The sequence below is a fragment of the Cyclospora cayetanensis genome, unplaced genomic scaffold, assembly GCF_002999335.1.
Source record: "Cyclospora cayetanensis isolate NF1_C8 unplaced genomic scaffold, CcayRef3 CcayRef3_contig_108, whole genome shotgun sequence".
Classification (NCBI taxonomy): Eukaryota; Apicomplexa; class Conoidasida; order Eucoccidiorida; family Eimeriidae; genus Cyclospora; species Cyclospora cayetanensis.
The window spans coordinates 83,498-99,815 of record NW_020312046.1 but is presented as its reverse complement, the minus strand read 5'-3'; the positions used below and the strand labels follow the sequence as shown (position 1 = coordinate 99,815).

The 16,318-nt window shown below is 52.1% G+C and overlaps 3 protein-coding genes across 3 annotated transcripts; all 3 read right to left on the bottom strand.

Annotated features, from left to right (window-relative positions):
- Positions 1 to 995: 995 nt before the first annotated feature.
- LOC34619667 (alpha/beta hydrolase domain-containing protein 17C) lies at positions 996 to 3,600 on the bottom strand. The gene is made up of 7 exons (XM_026334148.1): positions 3,425 to 3,600; positions 2,766 to 3,197; positions 2,456 to 2,603; positions 1,999 to 2,098; positions 1,730 to 1,854; positions 1,304 to 1,537; positions 996 to 1,076 (listed from the first exon to the last, which is right to left on the bottom strand). Exons 1-7 carry the CDS (start codon positions 3,598 to 3,600, stop codon positions 996 to 998), a joined length of 1,296 nt encoding a protein of 431 aa, XP_026189933.1.
- Positions 3,601 to 7,504: 3,904 nt separating this feature from the next.
- LOC34619666 lies at positions 7,505 to 10,669 on the bottom strand (the record flags this gene model as incomplete). Its single annotated transcript, XM_026334140.1, has 3 exons — positions 9,701 to 10,669; positions 9,005 to 9,492; positions 7,505 to 8,576 (listed from the first exon to the last, which is right to left on the bottom strand). Coding segments are annotated over exons 1-3 (2,529 nt in total), but the record flags the coding sequence as incomplete, so codon positions are not given.
- A 1,321-nt stretch (positions 10,670 to 11,990) lies between these two features.
- On the bottom strand, positions 11,991 to 15,100 carry LOC34619665 (palmitoyltransferase ZDHHC15). The gene is made up of 7 exons (XM_022732945.2): positions 14,603 to 15,100; positions 14,174 to 14,425; positions 13,667 to 13,837; positions 13,312 to 13,390; positions 13,019 to 13,108; positions 12,288 to 12,435; positions 11,991 to 12,126 (listed from the first exon to the last, which is right to left on the bottom strand). Exons 1-7 carry the CDS (start codon positions 15,098 to 15,100, stop codon positions 11,991 to 11,993), a joined length of 1,374 nt encoding a protein of 457 aa, XP_022590153.2.
- Positions 15,101 to 16,318: the final 1,218 nt, after the last annotated feature.

Genomic DNA, 16,318 nt, shown 5'->3' with positions numbered 1-16,318 from the left:
CACCTCTACGTCACTGGCATTGGCTGTTACGAAAAAGGAGGCTCAACGACGGTCAGTACAAGCACCGTAGGAGTGGTGCGGCGGGGGAGAATCGTCGGTGCTGCGGCATCAGCCCCTTCTGTCCAATTCAAGGACCATGTTTTCGGATTAAATCAGCCTTATGCTGGGTTAAAGTACAAGCAAACAGGCTAAACTGCACATGCTATGATTTACTCAGGTCTAGAAAAGAAATTACGAATACGATTGCCTGTGCGTATATCTTCCTGCAGAAAATTGTAACCTCGATTCAAAATTACAGCGTTGCATGCTTGTGGCTTTGATGCTGTGCAACTTGCTGTGAATGCTAAGAGAGGTAAGAGCCTGCAACTGAGTGCACTCTATCTGAACCTCTCTTCCCTAGTCAGGACCTACGCGGAATGCGAGCATGGTAAGTCGGGAATTCTTCTAAACAGTACTAAAAGCATTTCGCAAAGTTTGTACTGACTCTAAAGTGAAGTGCCTCCCTATGGGTATCTTAAAAAGAGCGCTTCATACATTGGTTACCTCTCTCGGTTCAGTGCACCCCGTCCTTCCGAATATAGCTTAAAATACTTTATATGACAAAAACTTTTCTTTGTGCCGCTGCCAATCTCCCAAGAGGCTCTCGATACAGGCGTACACCGGGGACTACTGATGCAAGCCAATGTCATACTAAGCCGCGCCCATAGAGAACCCATGAAGCCCTCTTCGAATTACGGGGCGGATCTCTTCGGTGTGATGGGTGCCTCTAGGCCTCCGTGCGTGCGTGGCAGGCCCTAGACATTTGCTACAGCGGGTGGCACAGGCCGCTAGTAGGCCTGGATTAGGTTCCACCAAAGACAACCAAATGGACAGAAAGAAGCGATGAGCCTGAAATGCCCGGAAGGGCAATGCGCCACGGCAGCTGGCGCTACGGAGTACTAGTACAGATCTTACAACCTGAAACTCTAAATCGTAAAAACTGTGAGCGAGGGAGATCAGCGAGTGGTTGAATCGCACTGTGAATGCCACTTGGCACAGAAATCGACGAATGCAGATATCCGCACATAATACTCATCCTAAGGAGCAAAACGCACATCAAATTCGCGCGAAAATACATAAGGTCCAACGCCTTACAGCCTTCACAGCAATCTGTCCATGTGCTTCTCTTTTCCCCACCCGCTACCCGTTCAATCTGCCAGACAGGAGAGCATCTACCTGCATCCCTGATCTAACTGTTCTCCGTAAAAACCCTCAGCCTCAAAACACAGGCCCATAACTTGTATCTGCACACCAAGTTGCTCACCCCTGCTTTGTGCTCGATGTCGTTGTGGTCGGCATTCTCAACCCACCACGTCTGCACGCGCTGGTGGTGCAGCTCCGTGTTCCGAGGAGTCAATGGCTCAGAGCTTAAGGCTTTCATGTATCCCATGGAAGTTACTGGCAGACAACAGCTCTTGTTGCTGTGCATACGAGTCGCCCGCATGGCATCCGCCTCTCTGCAAGAAGCCTCCAGCTTCAAGGCGTGAGTGAACGGGACCTGGGGAACAAAGCGTTCTTCCCCCAAACAAAGACCAGATGACGCAAAAGATAGATCCTCGCTGCCTCAGCACCCTCCCCCCAGGTGCCAGAATGCACCGCAGCTGCAACTCTCGCACACGCACACGGTGCAGCTGACGCAAGCTGTGATAAAGCTGCGCCTTCAATCTGTAGGTGTGTGGCGCCTGCTTACCTGCCTATCCAGCTGCCCATGAATAAGAAGCATTGGCACGTCGTGGACTTTCCGCAGTTTCTCCGCATTTTGAAAGGCATCAAACCAAGGTGCCTTGTCGATATCACTAATGAACAGTCGCAACCCTGGAGAGGGAGTGCACACGACAACAGCCCTTAAAGCCCAAAACGCTGAAACGTAAACCCTGAATGCCAAACCCGAGACCTTGAACTTATGACCCTAGGTCCCAGATGTTGTAAAAATTTGAGCATAGATGCATGCTGTAGTACCGGATGAAATCGGAGAATGAAGAATAAGTCCTCCGAGAGGCTGGCCCTTCTTCTTCGCCGCAAAGTCGCAGCTCGGCCCTGAGCCTACGCTGTGGCCGTACTGCACACATACCCCGCTTAACGGCAATGGCGAATCCCTTGTGCGTTAGGCCCTAGTAAGAGACTGCCAAAGACTCCCTGCTCTAACTCGGCAGCCCAGCCATTGAACAGCAACAGCACTGAATACAACTTGGAGTCTTTCGATGGCATACGACCCTCATTTAAAAAAACACAAACACACCTCCCCCCATCTCGCGCTCGCCAGAAACCTATTGTTCGATAGGGCCTTTTTCTGGTCATCCCCACTGCAACCAAGACACCCTCGTCCACGAGACCCTCGACTCTCATGACGCACAGCAAAAGGCTCCCTGTCTTCGCTGCCTGCCTTTGAGCAGCAGCATTCGCCGTGCGGGCTTACCAAAATGATTTTTTGCGGTGGAACAGAGAGCTGCTTCACTGCGTATTGGAAAACAGCGCGTATATCGCTGTACAGCGCAGCCTCGGATGCCCGCCCGTCGCTCCACCCGTAGCCCGAGTAATCGTAGGCCAAAACATTCACGTGACAGCTGAAGCGTACACCTCAGAGTACATAAACATCGAGCGCATGACGAAACAGAACAAGACCAGCTCCCTACGCGCGACCAGCAACTCCCACATCGAGAAACATGCCTCGACGTGTTTTTGCACGCCATTCTCAACGAAGGCTTGCATCTCGGTATGAACTGTACCGGAAGCACATTCTGTAGTGAAGCCCGAACATGAATCCGATATCCGTGCTGTTTCCATGTGAGAAGATGACAAGGGGTCTGTTGCTGAGGGCAAACTGCATTTTCTCCTCCTCAGAGTTGCAGCTGCTGGGGACCCCTGCGGTGCTCCAAAGGAGCACTGCAGCCAGCTGCTTTCGCCTGGCCTTCCGGATAAAACAAACCTTCACTCTCTCTGGTAGGTGGTTGCGAGCCAGCAGTTGTTGAATACTCTCCTGGCCCTCCTGCGGCTTCGGCCGCTGTTTTAATTGCTCACTCCCTGCGGTCCGGACCACTCCCCCGGCGGGTCCCCCGTGGATGGAGTCTTGAATGTACAACTGTCCATCCTCCAACGAGTATCCAGCAGGAAAGGGTGGATAGAACGAAAGCCGACGAACTACTGAGGAACGGCATCCCCTGACACGCGCACATTATGGGGTGCGCACACACACAGGCCTGCTGAGAAAATGCGAATATACGGGGTAAAGAGGGAGAAATAAAATTGTGGAAAGGTAAGGACCAATACACAATACGGAAGGACGCGGAGATGCCCTTAGTGGGAGGGGCACAGGGAACGGCGCATTGCAACAGAGCTATTTTTTACACGGGGTATGCGCCAATGAGGACGCTTTCAGGGAGCCTACATTATGGAAATGCATCCAAAGATGCACATGGTGGCACAACGCCCCGTAGGGGAGAGGCCAACAATATCGGAAAAATCCTCTGCATTGTCGGCATCCCCATTGATAGCCCCCCTAGGACCTGCAGGGGAGGAGGGCGAGGCAGACTCCCTCGCAGGCGACCTGCCCTTGTTTGACATCCTGCGCTACGAAGATACGAGGTGAGCCGGCAATACGCAGCGCGTTTGGACCCAGCACACTGACGGCGCAAGGCCGCAAAAGTGGGAGCCGGCCACGAACCCCCTGAAAACCGAAGGCACGGGGGCCGAGCGAAGGTGAAGTGAGCTACTGAGTTGCATGAAGAGATAAAGAAGCTGCAAACTAGCCAACAACGGACAAAGACAGGAGTGTTCGTGGTGGCCGGCTTAGGTGAAGGGGTGGAGAGAAGAGGGGAAAAGCATAGTCACCGTAGGACAGGATGGTCAGCTGTGGCCCGCCCAGAGGGAAGCGGCAGGTGAGCTAGGGAAGGATGTATGGCGATCTCATTACTGTTACAAGGCAGAACGAATTGCGCTGGGTTCCATAAATGGTAGAACGCCGGGCAGCCTCATGCCTGAGCTGGTTGGAGGATTTAGAGCGCTTCCGCTTTATCGCTAAATCCACCCCAATGATCAAAGGTGCTGCAGTGTAAAAACTGTTTCAGCACCTATTTAAAAGAAAATATCATTAAGAATTGACAGAGGACGCACGTGCCACGCAACTTCTACGGGATGGAGGCCGTGCCGATTTCCCCTTTCGGATGAAAACCACGCTGAAAAAAACGTGATCCGATTATTGCATAGGTGTAAACTGTGATTCTACGAAGTAATAAAGAAATCTAAGGCGGAAAGTGCGCATTACTCAAATAGCGAGTGCATGTGAGGGACGGCGAATGCCGCCATTGACAGCAGTACCCGGAGTGTCAAACACTGAAACGTAACTGCGGCAACCAATTGCCCCGTTTTATATCGCTTACCCCATTATGAGACGACAAGAGGTGGCTTGCTGTGCCTTTTCAGAGGTGCACAAATCTCGGCTTTTGTGTATTTAGACGACGGCGTGTGTATCGTTACCTTGTTCTGTTCGTGCCACTGACTGGCGCAAATTACGACCCCCTCTAACAACTTTTTGGAAGTATTGTGAGTGTTTGCAGCTATGGTGCCGCAGCCACCAAAAACCACTCTTGTTACTCATTAAATCTGACCTTCAGCCCTCCGATTGTAACTCCAGGCCATTACGTTTTCCTGGAAATCCCTGAGGATGTGTCTGACATGAAGAGATAAGGAACAGCGCCTTTGCCCACTTCAATAGCAGCTCCTTGGGCGTTACTGGTATTGGACGTTTAGTCCCTATGCGGAGAGATGAACTGTGGCTTTGGGGAGGAAGCATATGTGCTGATCCGAAGGGCGCTTCTCCTGTTGCACGCCCAAATACAGTTCGGCACTTTCTACTATACTAGAAATGTTGTGTTATGTTACGTGGGAATCAGTAAAGACTAAACTAATCGACCTGTTTTGCAAATTGCTGTTAGCTCGAAACAATATGACTCGATGCTTTGTTCATGTGCGTGGTGCGCTGTACAGCATTTAACCCCCTATCTACCGTTTCCATAGGGGAGCACTCAACTTCAGAGTTAGTGTAACCTCAATAGAAAGCTACCAAGCACTTTTTAAGCTTGTTCCTTGACTTCTTGACCCCAGCCTCTAAGGTTTTCGATGTGAGGGGAGGGGGGCAGCTAGCGTAGGGGGCTAATTTACCATTAGACTCTCTCAGCTGCACCAGTCATAGATAAACTAAGAATAAGTAAAAGAATTGACTGCCTGGCTTGTGATCTCGTACATTTTACTCCTTGCAGAGTATTGCTAGCTCAACACACCGAGGCGCAACTTTTTTTGCGTTTGCGCTAGATGCTATGTCCAACTACCAATAAAGGCTTGTAAGTGCTTATCGGGGGCAGCTACGCTAAATTCAGCGAGTTGCTGTACCTTCCTATCGAAGACTCTCAAGAAGAAAGCAAACAAAGACGTCAGTTCATCTGGAAGCCACTAAACAACTTTTTGTAGAGTTTGTAATTATTCTGGAGTAACTTGTCTCTGGGAAAATCATAGAGGGGCGTTACATCCCCCTCGGCGTTCTTGTTACCAGGGACTACGGCGGGCCAAGCTACTTTTGGGCATGTATCAATGCGCCAGCTTCATGCACTTGCGGTTTTGTAAAGCGCTGACAACATGGCTTGGTGTTGTTACGATTTACTTGTGGGAGAACAGAGATATTAGCTTTATTCTCCCAAAAACAAACGCGTACGCCTTTGTGCTAGGCTATCTAGTGCAATCACTGAAAAAGAATCACTGGTATGGCCAAAAGTGGAGATTCTTCCAGCAACCCCGTCCTTCTTCATCCCTGCAGGCCGGAACCCAGTGAGTCAAGGGCAAAGCGAGGGGCACCGCTTTACAGAGCACCAGATAAGTACGTGCTGCTAAGCATAAAGGCGTTTCAGAGCTGAAAAATAGGCCTAAGAAAGAACCTGAGGGGAGGGCTGTACGTACACGCTTTTCATAAACAGAAGACGCTGTGCGCTTCGGACAATCGTAGTCGGTCAGAGCCAAAAAGATGTCTAGTGTTGGCTAGAATGGCGCTCTCTGTCAGCTGTCGTCACACGACAAATGGCTTGTAACTGCTTCCTGTTACAGATGGGCTTCAGTCACTACAAGATAGACACACCAATAACTTGACACCTGCAAAGCCCCTGGGAAAATTTTTCGCTTCTTAGGTTCTATCCACCAGCGAGCATATGTGCCTCGTAGAAGTGGGGGAACCACCCAGGGGGTCCGTATATAAGGCGTGGTGCACAATGCTGCCCCACGGCGAGGACGTTTTGGCAGCAGCCACAGAAGTCGGCCAAGAGGGAAGCGACCACAGCAATACAATACATCTTCACTGGAAAAGAGTGCCAACAACAGCAACATCCGCCAGGCCGAAGCACCTTACGCTGCATGCCCCGTTTGGTAGCAAGCGGACTAAAACGGCAAGGCGGCACACAATATGGCACTAAAGGGCCACACAACTCCGTTACATGGGCCGTAGGGAAAGCCGGTCAAAGACAGGAAGGAGCTCTCCCTATCCTCAGCGCATACATACATTGCCGATTCTAGAGGGGTGAGACAACCGTATTAAGCAAAAAGGGATGCCCGCAGTAGCGAGCATTGACACGAACAGCGGCGTTTTGCAGCAATCACTATACACCAACAGGGCGATTCCTCAAATGCAGTGTATTTACACCGGGAGGCCGAACCGACTGAAGAATCGCGTTTGCATCAGACGCGTCACCCTTAGGTAGGCATGAACTTGCTCACCTGTAGAGGAGTCCTTGTGATTGCAATTTTTAGGCACATTTTTGTGGTAATTCCTCGGTAGGCAGCATGATGGACGTCTTCCGTGGGTTCCTAGTACGTACAGGTCCCTCCCTCTTTACGTATTGGGGTCTGTGTCTAAGCCTCACCCGTCGCGCAGAGAGCCTTGCAGGGCCTGCGCACTTACAAGTTCCAGGAAGCTGACGATGCCTTTAACCCAGGAAATTGTGCCTTCTTGTGCCATTCGTTCTTGCTGAGCTTTTTGTTGCTGCTGCACTTGGTGCTGCGGCTGTTGCGAATGATGCTGCTGCTCTATTTTGTTGTCTGCTGCTGCATGACTCCTCTTCACGAGGTGTTGCAGCGATGCCCTAGCTCTCCCCCCTCCCCAAGCACCAATATCTAGCGTATGTCCCTCTAAGGGACCCCGCTGTTGCTGGGCGGTCGGGCTGGAGCGGCGCAGTTGCCTTTCCTGTGTGGCTTGCAACCTAGTTGCGTTCTTTTGCGTGGAATGAAATACATCTCCCGCAGGAGGCTGCCGATCTTTTAGCTCTTGCAGCCCTCGTTCAGGAGTGCATCCTGTCGCTGCTGCTGCAAGGTGGGGACAGCCCCTGAGCGTCGCAAAGCTCACTACTGTGGCTTCGTCGCTCAGATGCTGTAGGAACTCGTACCGACAGCGAGTTTTGTGCGGGCTGCTTGCAGCGGCAGCAGCAGCATACATGCTCCTAGCAGCACCAGTAATTGAAGGTCTGGCTGCTGCGTCAACAGCCTTAGCCTTAGCGAATGCTCTCTGTTGCTGATCCATCAGCACAAAGGCTGAGGAGCCGGCTGTTAAGCTGCCGCAAGCCGCAGCTCCGCCCGCATCTCCAGCACGGGAGCCACGCCTCTGCTGCCCCTTCTGAATTCCGAAGAACTGCCCTCGTATCCGAGGCAAAGGAAGAATAAGGGCAGTCCCAGCAATTTGAACACGCCTACAGACTGCATCTTGCTCACCTACGACTTTAGGTAGCTTTTGTGCGTCAGCTGTGAACTGGCAAAAGTTCCCACAGCCATCACTGACTGCGGCTGGAGCAGGCTTGAGCTCCGCAGAGACCCCCAACTGCCAACGGGCGCCCCGGTAAGCAACTTTGTGAGAATTGACGAGGAACCCTTCTCCGTGTTCACGGAGACTGCCAGCCTTCGGCGTCAACAGCAGCTGCAGGCCGTCCTCCATGGCCTCCAGACCCCCCTCTGCATGACAGTCTGCAACAGCAACAACTGCTGCTGCCGATTCTTCTGCAGCCTGCTCTGCTCTCATTTTCTCCGCGCGCGCTGGTGCTGCTGCTGCCGCCGCGGCTGCCTGGTACGCCTTTCTATCTGCCAAGGCCTTTTTAGCGGCAGCTACTGCTGTCGCATGCAGTGCAGCTTCTGCCCCAATCTGCGCAGCTCGTGCGACCGCAGCCCCTGCGGCAGCCGCACAAGCCTCGGCTCCCAGCTGCTTCAGAATAGATTCTTCTGCTTTTTTTGCTGTCTTAAAGGCTTGCTCTGCTGCTGCTCCAGCAGCAGCGAGCACAGAGCGCAGTAGCTGCTTTTCCTCCTGCAGCTCTTGGGGCGTTTGCAGCCCCTGAGCAAAACTGATCCAGGGGTGCTGAAGCACTTCTGCTGCGGTTAAGAATCGATATTTGGAGTCACTGCTGAGGAGTTTGCGCATGAAGTCCTCGCACACTGGGGAGTATTGCTGCTTGATGCGGGGATATCGCACGTCACGAGAGAGCTTCTGGCACAGCTGGCCACTGCTAAGAATCCCCTCGCTGAGTAGCACCCGACAGCCGCAATCAAAAGTACATGATCTTTGTGGATAAGACGGAGGAATGCGAAATAAACCAGCAACACAAGAAAATACCACAGAGAGCAACCTAGAGTGGCCCTGCGGGAGGGAGATTGGAGTACACACGGGAAAGCCGGAGCAAGAGAGCCTTTCTAAACAGAAAAGGAAGCGTATCCGTTCTCTCTCTCTACATACGGATTCATTGGTGCAATACATGGGCATCTGCATCTACGTATATGCCTGTTTGAGACTCTTTCCAAAGCGGCGAGAAACCCGCCTCCAGCTTCCCTTTATGCGAGCTAATGCATTGCACACATGCCAGCGTTTTGCAGCCTCGAAAATTCCTCGAATGCGTTGTTGCACCATCATCAGCACATCAGGGAGGAAGCATTAGGCAGGGCTCCTACTCACCAGTTCAGGTTCACTCGTTCGTGAGGAAAGCACCCCTCCATCAGCAGGTAGCAGATGCAGCCTACAGCGTGCAGATCCGCGAATAAAGATAACTTTTTCTCTCGAACCACTTCTAAAGGGAGGTACTGTGGCGTGCAACAAAGGCCCTCCAGGCTGCTGGCTTCTCCAGTTAGCAAAGAGGAGAGTAAGGGGTGAGACACCCCAAAAGCTTCGTCGGAGGCAGTGGTGACAGTTACTGCTTCTAGGGATGCTGACGTCCATTCTCCCATCGGACCGGAGACGCTATGTGTCTTTCCTACTCTCAGCCTTTGCGCCGTCCCTTGTTGTTCGACAATGGCAGCAGCAGCCACCGAATACGCTTCTGCCGCCCTTGCTGCGGCCTGTGGAAGAGGTGTAAGACCGTCTAAGTCCACCAGAGTCAACGTGGACGGATGTGGCACTCCAAAGCGAAACATGATGTTTTCTAGTTTAATGTCTCCGTGAATCAACTGTCAAGCAGACAAAAACGAAACGCAACGAAAAGGCTGAAAGGGTCCACCATGCAGTCTCAAGCCCCAAACCGTCCTACGCCAACGCAACTGCCCAAAGGCACAGGAGCGACTGCTCTGCACCACCTCGTTTGCAAGAGGTGAACAATGTGGGGGACGCCCCCTCTCTGTGTGTACACACACCGCACGCCAGAAAAAAACGCCTTACTCCCGCTTCGTGGATGCAGCAGAGTCCCTTGAGGATGGGCATAACGATCTGACAAGCCTCCCACTCCTTGGGGAGCACATGTGCATACTTCGAGCACAAGTAACCAAATAGTGTGGGGCCAGAGAGCTTCTCCATCACCAAGTAATTCCTAGGCACTCGACTGCACGCGTAGACCCCAAACACCTGCAGTAGATGCAACGAAGTAAAACGCGGGAAGGGAAGAAACGAGCAGCATGAGCAGGGGCCGTTCTCATGAGCCTCAAAAACTGGTGTTGCCGTAGCTATCAGGAGGCCATTGGCCGCATCTGCAGCGGCGGCAACGATCGCTGCAGTTTTTTCCGTGTCTTTGATGGGGGAGGGGCTCAAAGAGCTGCTCCCAGACGAGATGTTGGTTTTTTGACTGCTTGCACTGGCTGCAGCTTCATTCCCGTCTACAGAAATTGAGGAGAGGGGTGCTCGAATGCGCTTCCCTTCAGCGTCAGCCGGCTCCTCTTGGCGGCCCGCGAGAAGCTGGTGCAGCCGAATAAGCTGCAAAACCTTGAATCGGTGGAGGGAGAATTGCTGTTGCTTCTCGGATGAATGTCGGAGGGCTTTTACAGCCACTTGCCTGGTTCTGTGTGAAAAACAGTATTGACATGCTTGGGGGGGCTTCGCGCTGCTCTTGCTGCAACTTTCTGCTGCGGCTGCTTTGGGGGGGCCTGCGAGCTCTGAATGCAGGCCTCTAATAATCCCGGCTCCCTCTGACGTGTGGCGGCACGTACTGCGGTCGACAGATCCCGCATAAACGATGCCGTAGCTGCCCTTTCCTAGAACTGTGCTGAAGTGTACTGTGACAAACGCCCCACAGGGAAGAGGAATGCACAAGACGCGCTGCTGTGTGGCTGCCGCCTTTGCAATGCATGTTTCCCCGTGGCTGCGGCCGGGAATATGAGCGTCGGCGTCCAGGGAGGCAGATTCCGCATCTCCCATTTTCTTTGCCTCCTCTGTCGCTTACGCCTTCCATGGGATACGGGGGTGCTGGTTAAAGGGGAGACGCATAAGTAGCTTACACGCCGCCGTTCAGACCGGAATAACGGTCTGCTTCTAAGAAAGAGAAAGTGGCTATATTTGAAGGAGGAGAGAGAGAGCAGACATGCCGGAAATGGGGCTTAGGGGCACAGCCAGCTAAGGGCGGCCGCAGAGCAACAAGACAGCAGCCTAGTAGCAGTCAAAGCTGGAAGCTAGGATGCACTGGCTGGAAAATGAAGAAGAAAGACGCTAGACACGAGTGTAACTCATTACAACCGGAGCAGATCAGCCATGATGAGAGGACGGGTCCTCCATAGAATTGAAGCCCAGAGCTGCTCTTCCGCTCGTAAGGCCGGGAGAAATACAGTAAAACCCAAAGATATATAAGAAGAACAATGACAAATATGATTCTTGGATGGCGGAACGGCAACACGTGCAGACGACAGCTTGCCGAGACAGTCGTGGGATAACATCCATACAAAGTGCAGAACACAGAGGGCGGAGCACATTCCGCCGTCTCCAGTGTGCTCTGAATCAAAGAAATTCTAGTTATACATGTACCATACCTGTGGCAAACTTAGGGAAGGCACCTATGAGGCAGACAAACACATCCGCTGGACCGGCCGTGCGACCGCCGCTGCCGGTCGTGGCTGGCGATGGTCCAGGGGCTGACTGCTCCACAGCTTATTTACAGCGCTCCCTTACAAACTGGGCGGATCTCCTATTAAATTATGAGGCTAATTTTGTGCAGAAAGGTGGAAAACAGGGTCTAGATCTTCAAGAATGCGCAATTACTGTAGCATCTGGGCGGGAATACAGAATAGGGCTGCCACGGTCGACCGCCGTCCGAAAGAGCGCGTCACAGCACTACCACCTCTAACGCCTTGATTTTTAGTAATCTAAAAACCTCAAAGCAAGAATTGATTGCAATGCTGCTTCAACTAAGCCTTAACACAATTGCTTCAAGGTCTACACTAGGCTGCTCTCCCAGCGGGTACATGACGATCTGAGGTAGCTGAAGCCATCCTTCGAGCTGCCACCTGCTCAACACTTCCGTCAATAGAGCACCCCTTGCTAGTTTTCTTTTTACTAGGGACTCTGTTCGAGGCTCTTTCAGGCGTGGGACTGGCCTACCACGCAACGCTTTCAACGTTGGCGAATCGACCTTCCTCAGGCGTTCGCACACCGTTTCCACACGCTGCTTTTACGAGCCATTGATAAAACCACGTAAAATAGTGGAAATGTGTACGGCGTTGCTCCACCACTGAGTTTCTACACAGGCTTAGTCCCATGCTGGCCCCTTGCGCCCCCTTTTGGGGAATGGCCCCTTGTCAGCCAACTCGTAGTCTTGACTTCTGTCCATATCCACACTATTGCTGGCCCAGACTCTCCAAAGGAAATTGGCCTGCACTTTTCTCCTTTATGACTCTACGTCCTTATGCCCATATAATTTTAGTGTTTGCCAGCTGAGTGCAAATCAGTGTCCCTGGTCTAACCTCAGCGAAAATATTTGATACCGGTGCCCAGATTTGTCGACGTCACTTCACTGAAGTTAAAACGCCAGCAGAAAACGAAGTACCCCTCCTTCGTGCTCCTCGGTACAGCGAAGGGCTTCCCGCACTCCGCAAACCAATATGTGCCTGCGTAACCGCGCGCTCGCCAACTTCGTAGTTCCTCGTGGCCTAGCCCCGCTGCTTGCGGCCACTTCCCTGTCTCATCTGGACTATCTAAAGCAGCCGTCCATGTGAAACAAACCACGAAAGAAACACATCGTCTAGTCCTTTAGTTTGCACGCCATTGTTGGGGCCCCAGCTTGCTTGTGGGTACCCTACCTACGGTGAGCCTCCTGACGAGTGCTTATTTTCACCAACCCCTGAATATGGCTTCACTGAACCTCGTATGAAGCTACTTAAGCACTCTGGTGGATCCTTAACAACCCACCACCACCTTCTTTTCCCCATAAATACTGTTCTCTGAGGCCTTGCCCCTGGGCCTTGTGTACGCACTCGCCCTTGTTAAGCCGCCCTTGTGAACAACCCCTTAGAGACCCTCTGGACCGTCTGTCAGAGAATCCGATGTTATCACCGGCTTCCCATTTTCCTCGCCTGATTGCCTGCAACGAGTTCAGAGGCTCTTCCCGCCCTTCCCGCCCTTCCCGCCCTTAGTCAAGCTATTGCGGCATGCTCGCCCTCTTCCTTCGGCCGGAGTTACGATCCCGCATAGCAAGCCGCCTGCTGCTGTTTTTGCAGCGGCAGAGAAAAGGCTCCGTCCAGATAGGAGCGTGGACTTAAGACTACCCTGCGAGCTAACCCGAGGCCCCTGGCTCCAAGTCGGTAGTCGTCGGAGCACCGAACCTAGGTCGGCGCAACAAGAAATGCCTCCCATCACCCCGACGGTTGTCTGCAAGGAAACAATGCAGGCACCAGCACACTCTACGTATTCCCCCCTGAACTCCCAAACAGAACAATCCCCCCAAGGGCACAGTGTCCAACGCTCGTGTAAAAACCCATGACGCTAACGACACATGTAAGCGCGTGCCGCCGCTCCAGGGAAGTACAGGAGTCTGCAGGGGCGTAGAGAAGTGCAAGGGGCATTTCTTTCACCGATAGGTAGGAACCACAGAAGAGGGTTGTAGCCGAAGGCCTCATTGAAATTCTTCCACAGCCCCATATTCCACATGTCCTGAAAACCGCCAAAGCGTGAAAGAGAATGCTAGCGAGAGCCTGTCAGAGCTTCCAGTTGCCCCTACCCCGCATTCTGCTAGCAAACGTTCAGCACACGTATCTACGGTTGTGCCACAGAAGGCTCAGGCACCACAGTGATGGGCAGCTACGCTAATGTATCTTGCGAAGCATCAATTCGCATCTACTACCACCCCCCTCAACACGGCGAAGGCCATCTTGTGCGTCAGTCAGCTGCCCTCAGAGCCCTTTGCCGCCCTTCGTGCGACAGCTTTACCGGTGGAGGTTGCTGCTCCGTTCGCCGCAATCGTTTTTCGCAAAATTCGATTGTCGTCATGCCTTTCGCGAGCAAGTATACGTGGAAGGCGCCAAAGAGCAGGAGGACAACAAAGAGGAGCAAGTCCAAGGTAGATCCCAGCAACAAGGCAAACATCTCACCAAACTCCGCCTTAAGAAAAGTATACAAAACACAGTGCCGCGCACACACAGCAAAGGAAAACTGCAGCGACAGCAGCATGCGTGCAACACGAACAAGAGGGAAGCGGATGCGCCAAGACCGGCACCAAGAGAGAAACAGCAACGGCATCAAAACCAGCATGCAGACACCGACAGGCTCGCTGCATCTCTGCGGGAGTGCAACGCTCCTCTTTCGATGCTACATTGTGCAGGGAACAGAAATGCGATAGCTCTACGCCGAGACCGAGAGCACGCATAGAAACCAAATTGCTTTTCCAGAAACGGCAAAAGCAGCTCCATTGATGCCATGTCGAATGTAAAAGCCCACCTTTGGTTCGCGGACGACTTTGATGAGAGACTCGACCATAGTTGCGCCGACAAATAAACACGTAAGCGCTCCGTACAACAGAAGAAGCATAAAATATTTATGATTTCCCCATCCAACACAGTTCGCGAGCCAAGGGCAGTGGTGATCCATCCTCAAGATACAGCTCCTGCACACGCGGCAATGATGCGTTCTGTCCGGTTTCACGATTCCGCACCACTTGCACACGCGAATACCTCCACTGCCCTTCATCTCCTGCAGAAACCACAGGCAAAATCGTTCTGAAGCAATGTATTCGGGGAACATTCAGGTTCCACACAGCTGAGAATGTGCCACAGGAGGGAAAATTCGAATGGCCATAGTTTGGTCGGACATATCTGCGGCTGTCGACGTTTCTGGTGGCCTCATACAGCCCGAAAGAAAATGACGTACTGCATTAAGGGACTCTGAAGCCTCTCCTTCAGTTTCACTTGGGCTGCCCGGGTGGACAAAGACGCTTAGTCCGAAACAAACCATAAAAGCTACAAAGAGAAAACCAAAGGCAATTAGCTCCCCAAGACCTCGAGAGAAACCTTCTCTATCTGTTTCATGCTGCATAATGAGGGGCGCGATGTGGAAGGCCATGTACACCGAAACGACCACAGACACGAGCGATAGTACAAAAAGGACGGGCAGAGACCGCAGCAAGGCCCCTTTGCGGCCCCCAAGAGGAGCAGCGTAACGAAGAGGCGCCGATTCTCCACTTTTATCCGCCATCCTCTCGAGAGACGCACGGGATTCACCTTGTTGCTTGTCCTTTTTGCTGCTTTCTACGCTTCGGGAAGCCACCCCCGGGCTGTCATTTGTTTCTCTTTGTTCTGCTGCTGCGGCTGCATTCTCCATAGCAGGCTCCTCACTCAAAAGCGGTTGCTTGTCACTGTCCTTGTCCATCTTGATAAGATGGAGGACGCGGAGACACCTTCAGAAGACTAAACGATACTGCCAGTAACTGCACGACAAGGCAGCCAGCAGCAGCTGCACGCGAGGGCTAATCGAAGAATAGACGCCACAAATGCACAAAAAAGAGACTAAAGTGGATGAGAGACTCAAAAATGGATTAATACACCCAAAGTCTCATGAATATTCAGCTTTTCGCTAGAAGCTGTAAAAGCAGGGGAGGCAAGAACCATCAAGACTGAGGGAAACGAGCCACAACAAAAACCCTAGGCAACCTTGTGTGCTGGAGAATACGTGCTAAGATGCAGCGAAACAGAAAACCAGAACAATTCAATTGGAGTCACTAACGGGGGAGCAGGGGCGCCAGCGCCATGAAATGGAAGCAGCGAAATTCAAGTGTACCCACAGTCGGCGGACTCGCCTCTGCTCACTTTTCATTCTCAAAGGCTTAATATAGGGAAACTGCCAACATTCTGATGGGTGGACTTGCGATGAACATTACGCGTCGAGCCATGCGGTCCTGTGCATGCATCACCGCTGTCTTCCGCATATATGCGCACCATGACGATCTGTATTATTGCCCCTTCCACACAGAAAAACAATGAACTTAGTCAATTTAATATTGCAAAATCTCATATAAGGTCACAGCCACCAATGACAATTTGTCGCCTCGCGCTGCTAGCTGTGCCAGCACATCCATCAAAGATGGATATCGGTCGATATGAGCAGCGCAAATCCACCATTCGGATAATATTTATTAATAGACCACCTTTATTATAAGTTACTCGGCTTCTGGGGTAATGGGGAGTTTCGGTGCGGCCTGTACGCACGGGTGCAACACATACGCAGTCTGTGTCACACCCAGGGAGACCCTTCACTTCTTTCTAATCTCAAACTTCACAAAAAGTTATTGGGCGATTCTCATGCCAACTGTAGCCTCCCCCTGCGTGCGCCCTCACAGTTCCCAGCACGAGAGAGAGCCACAGTTACGGCAAGTACAGCACCACCCTTTAGGTATGCTCAGCATTCACAGCTAGTTGCAAGTGAATTCTAGTGCACAAACACTAAATTGCGCCTCGTTGTATCAAGCTCCTAAGAACCATGTATAAAATGCGTGGGCAGGCGAGCTGATAGTCAATTATTCATTAGTTCTCAACTGAAATACAACTGCACTAGAAAGCCTTAAAATGAAGCTCAGCCCTACACACCTTT

Coding starts and splice junctions, on each gene's coding strand:
- LOC34619667 (XM_026334148.1), bottom strand. CDS start 3,600: ATGTCAAACAAGGGCAGGTCGCCTGCGAGGGAGTCTGCCTCGCCCTCC. Junction 3,198..3,424: donor TTTGGATGCATTTCCATAAT/GTAGGCTCCCTG, acceptor TGCGCGTGTCAG/GGGATGCCGTTCCTCAGTAG. Junction 1,855..1,998: donor TCATTCTCCGATTTCATCCG/GTACTACAGCAT, acceptor CTCCCTCTCCAG/GGTTGCGACTGTTCATTAGT.
- LOC34619665 (XM_022732945.2), bottom strand. CDS start 15,100: ATGGACAAGGACAGTGACAAGCAACCGCTTTTGAGTGAGGAGCCTGCT. Junction 14,426..14,602: donor CTTCAGAGTCCCTTAATGCA/GTACGTCATTTT, acceptor TGGTTTCTGCAG/GAGATGAAGGGCAGTGGAGG. Junction 12,436..13,018: donor CTTGGAGCCAGGGGCCTCGG/GTTAGCTCGCAG, acceptor CGGCTGCTTTAG/ATAGTCCAGATGAGACAGGG.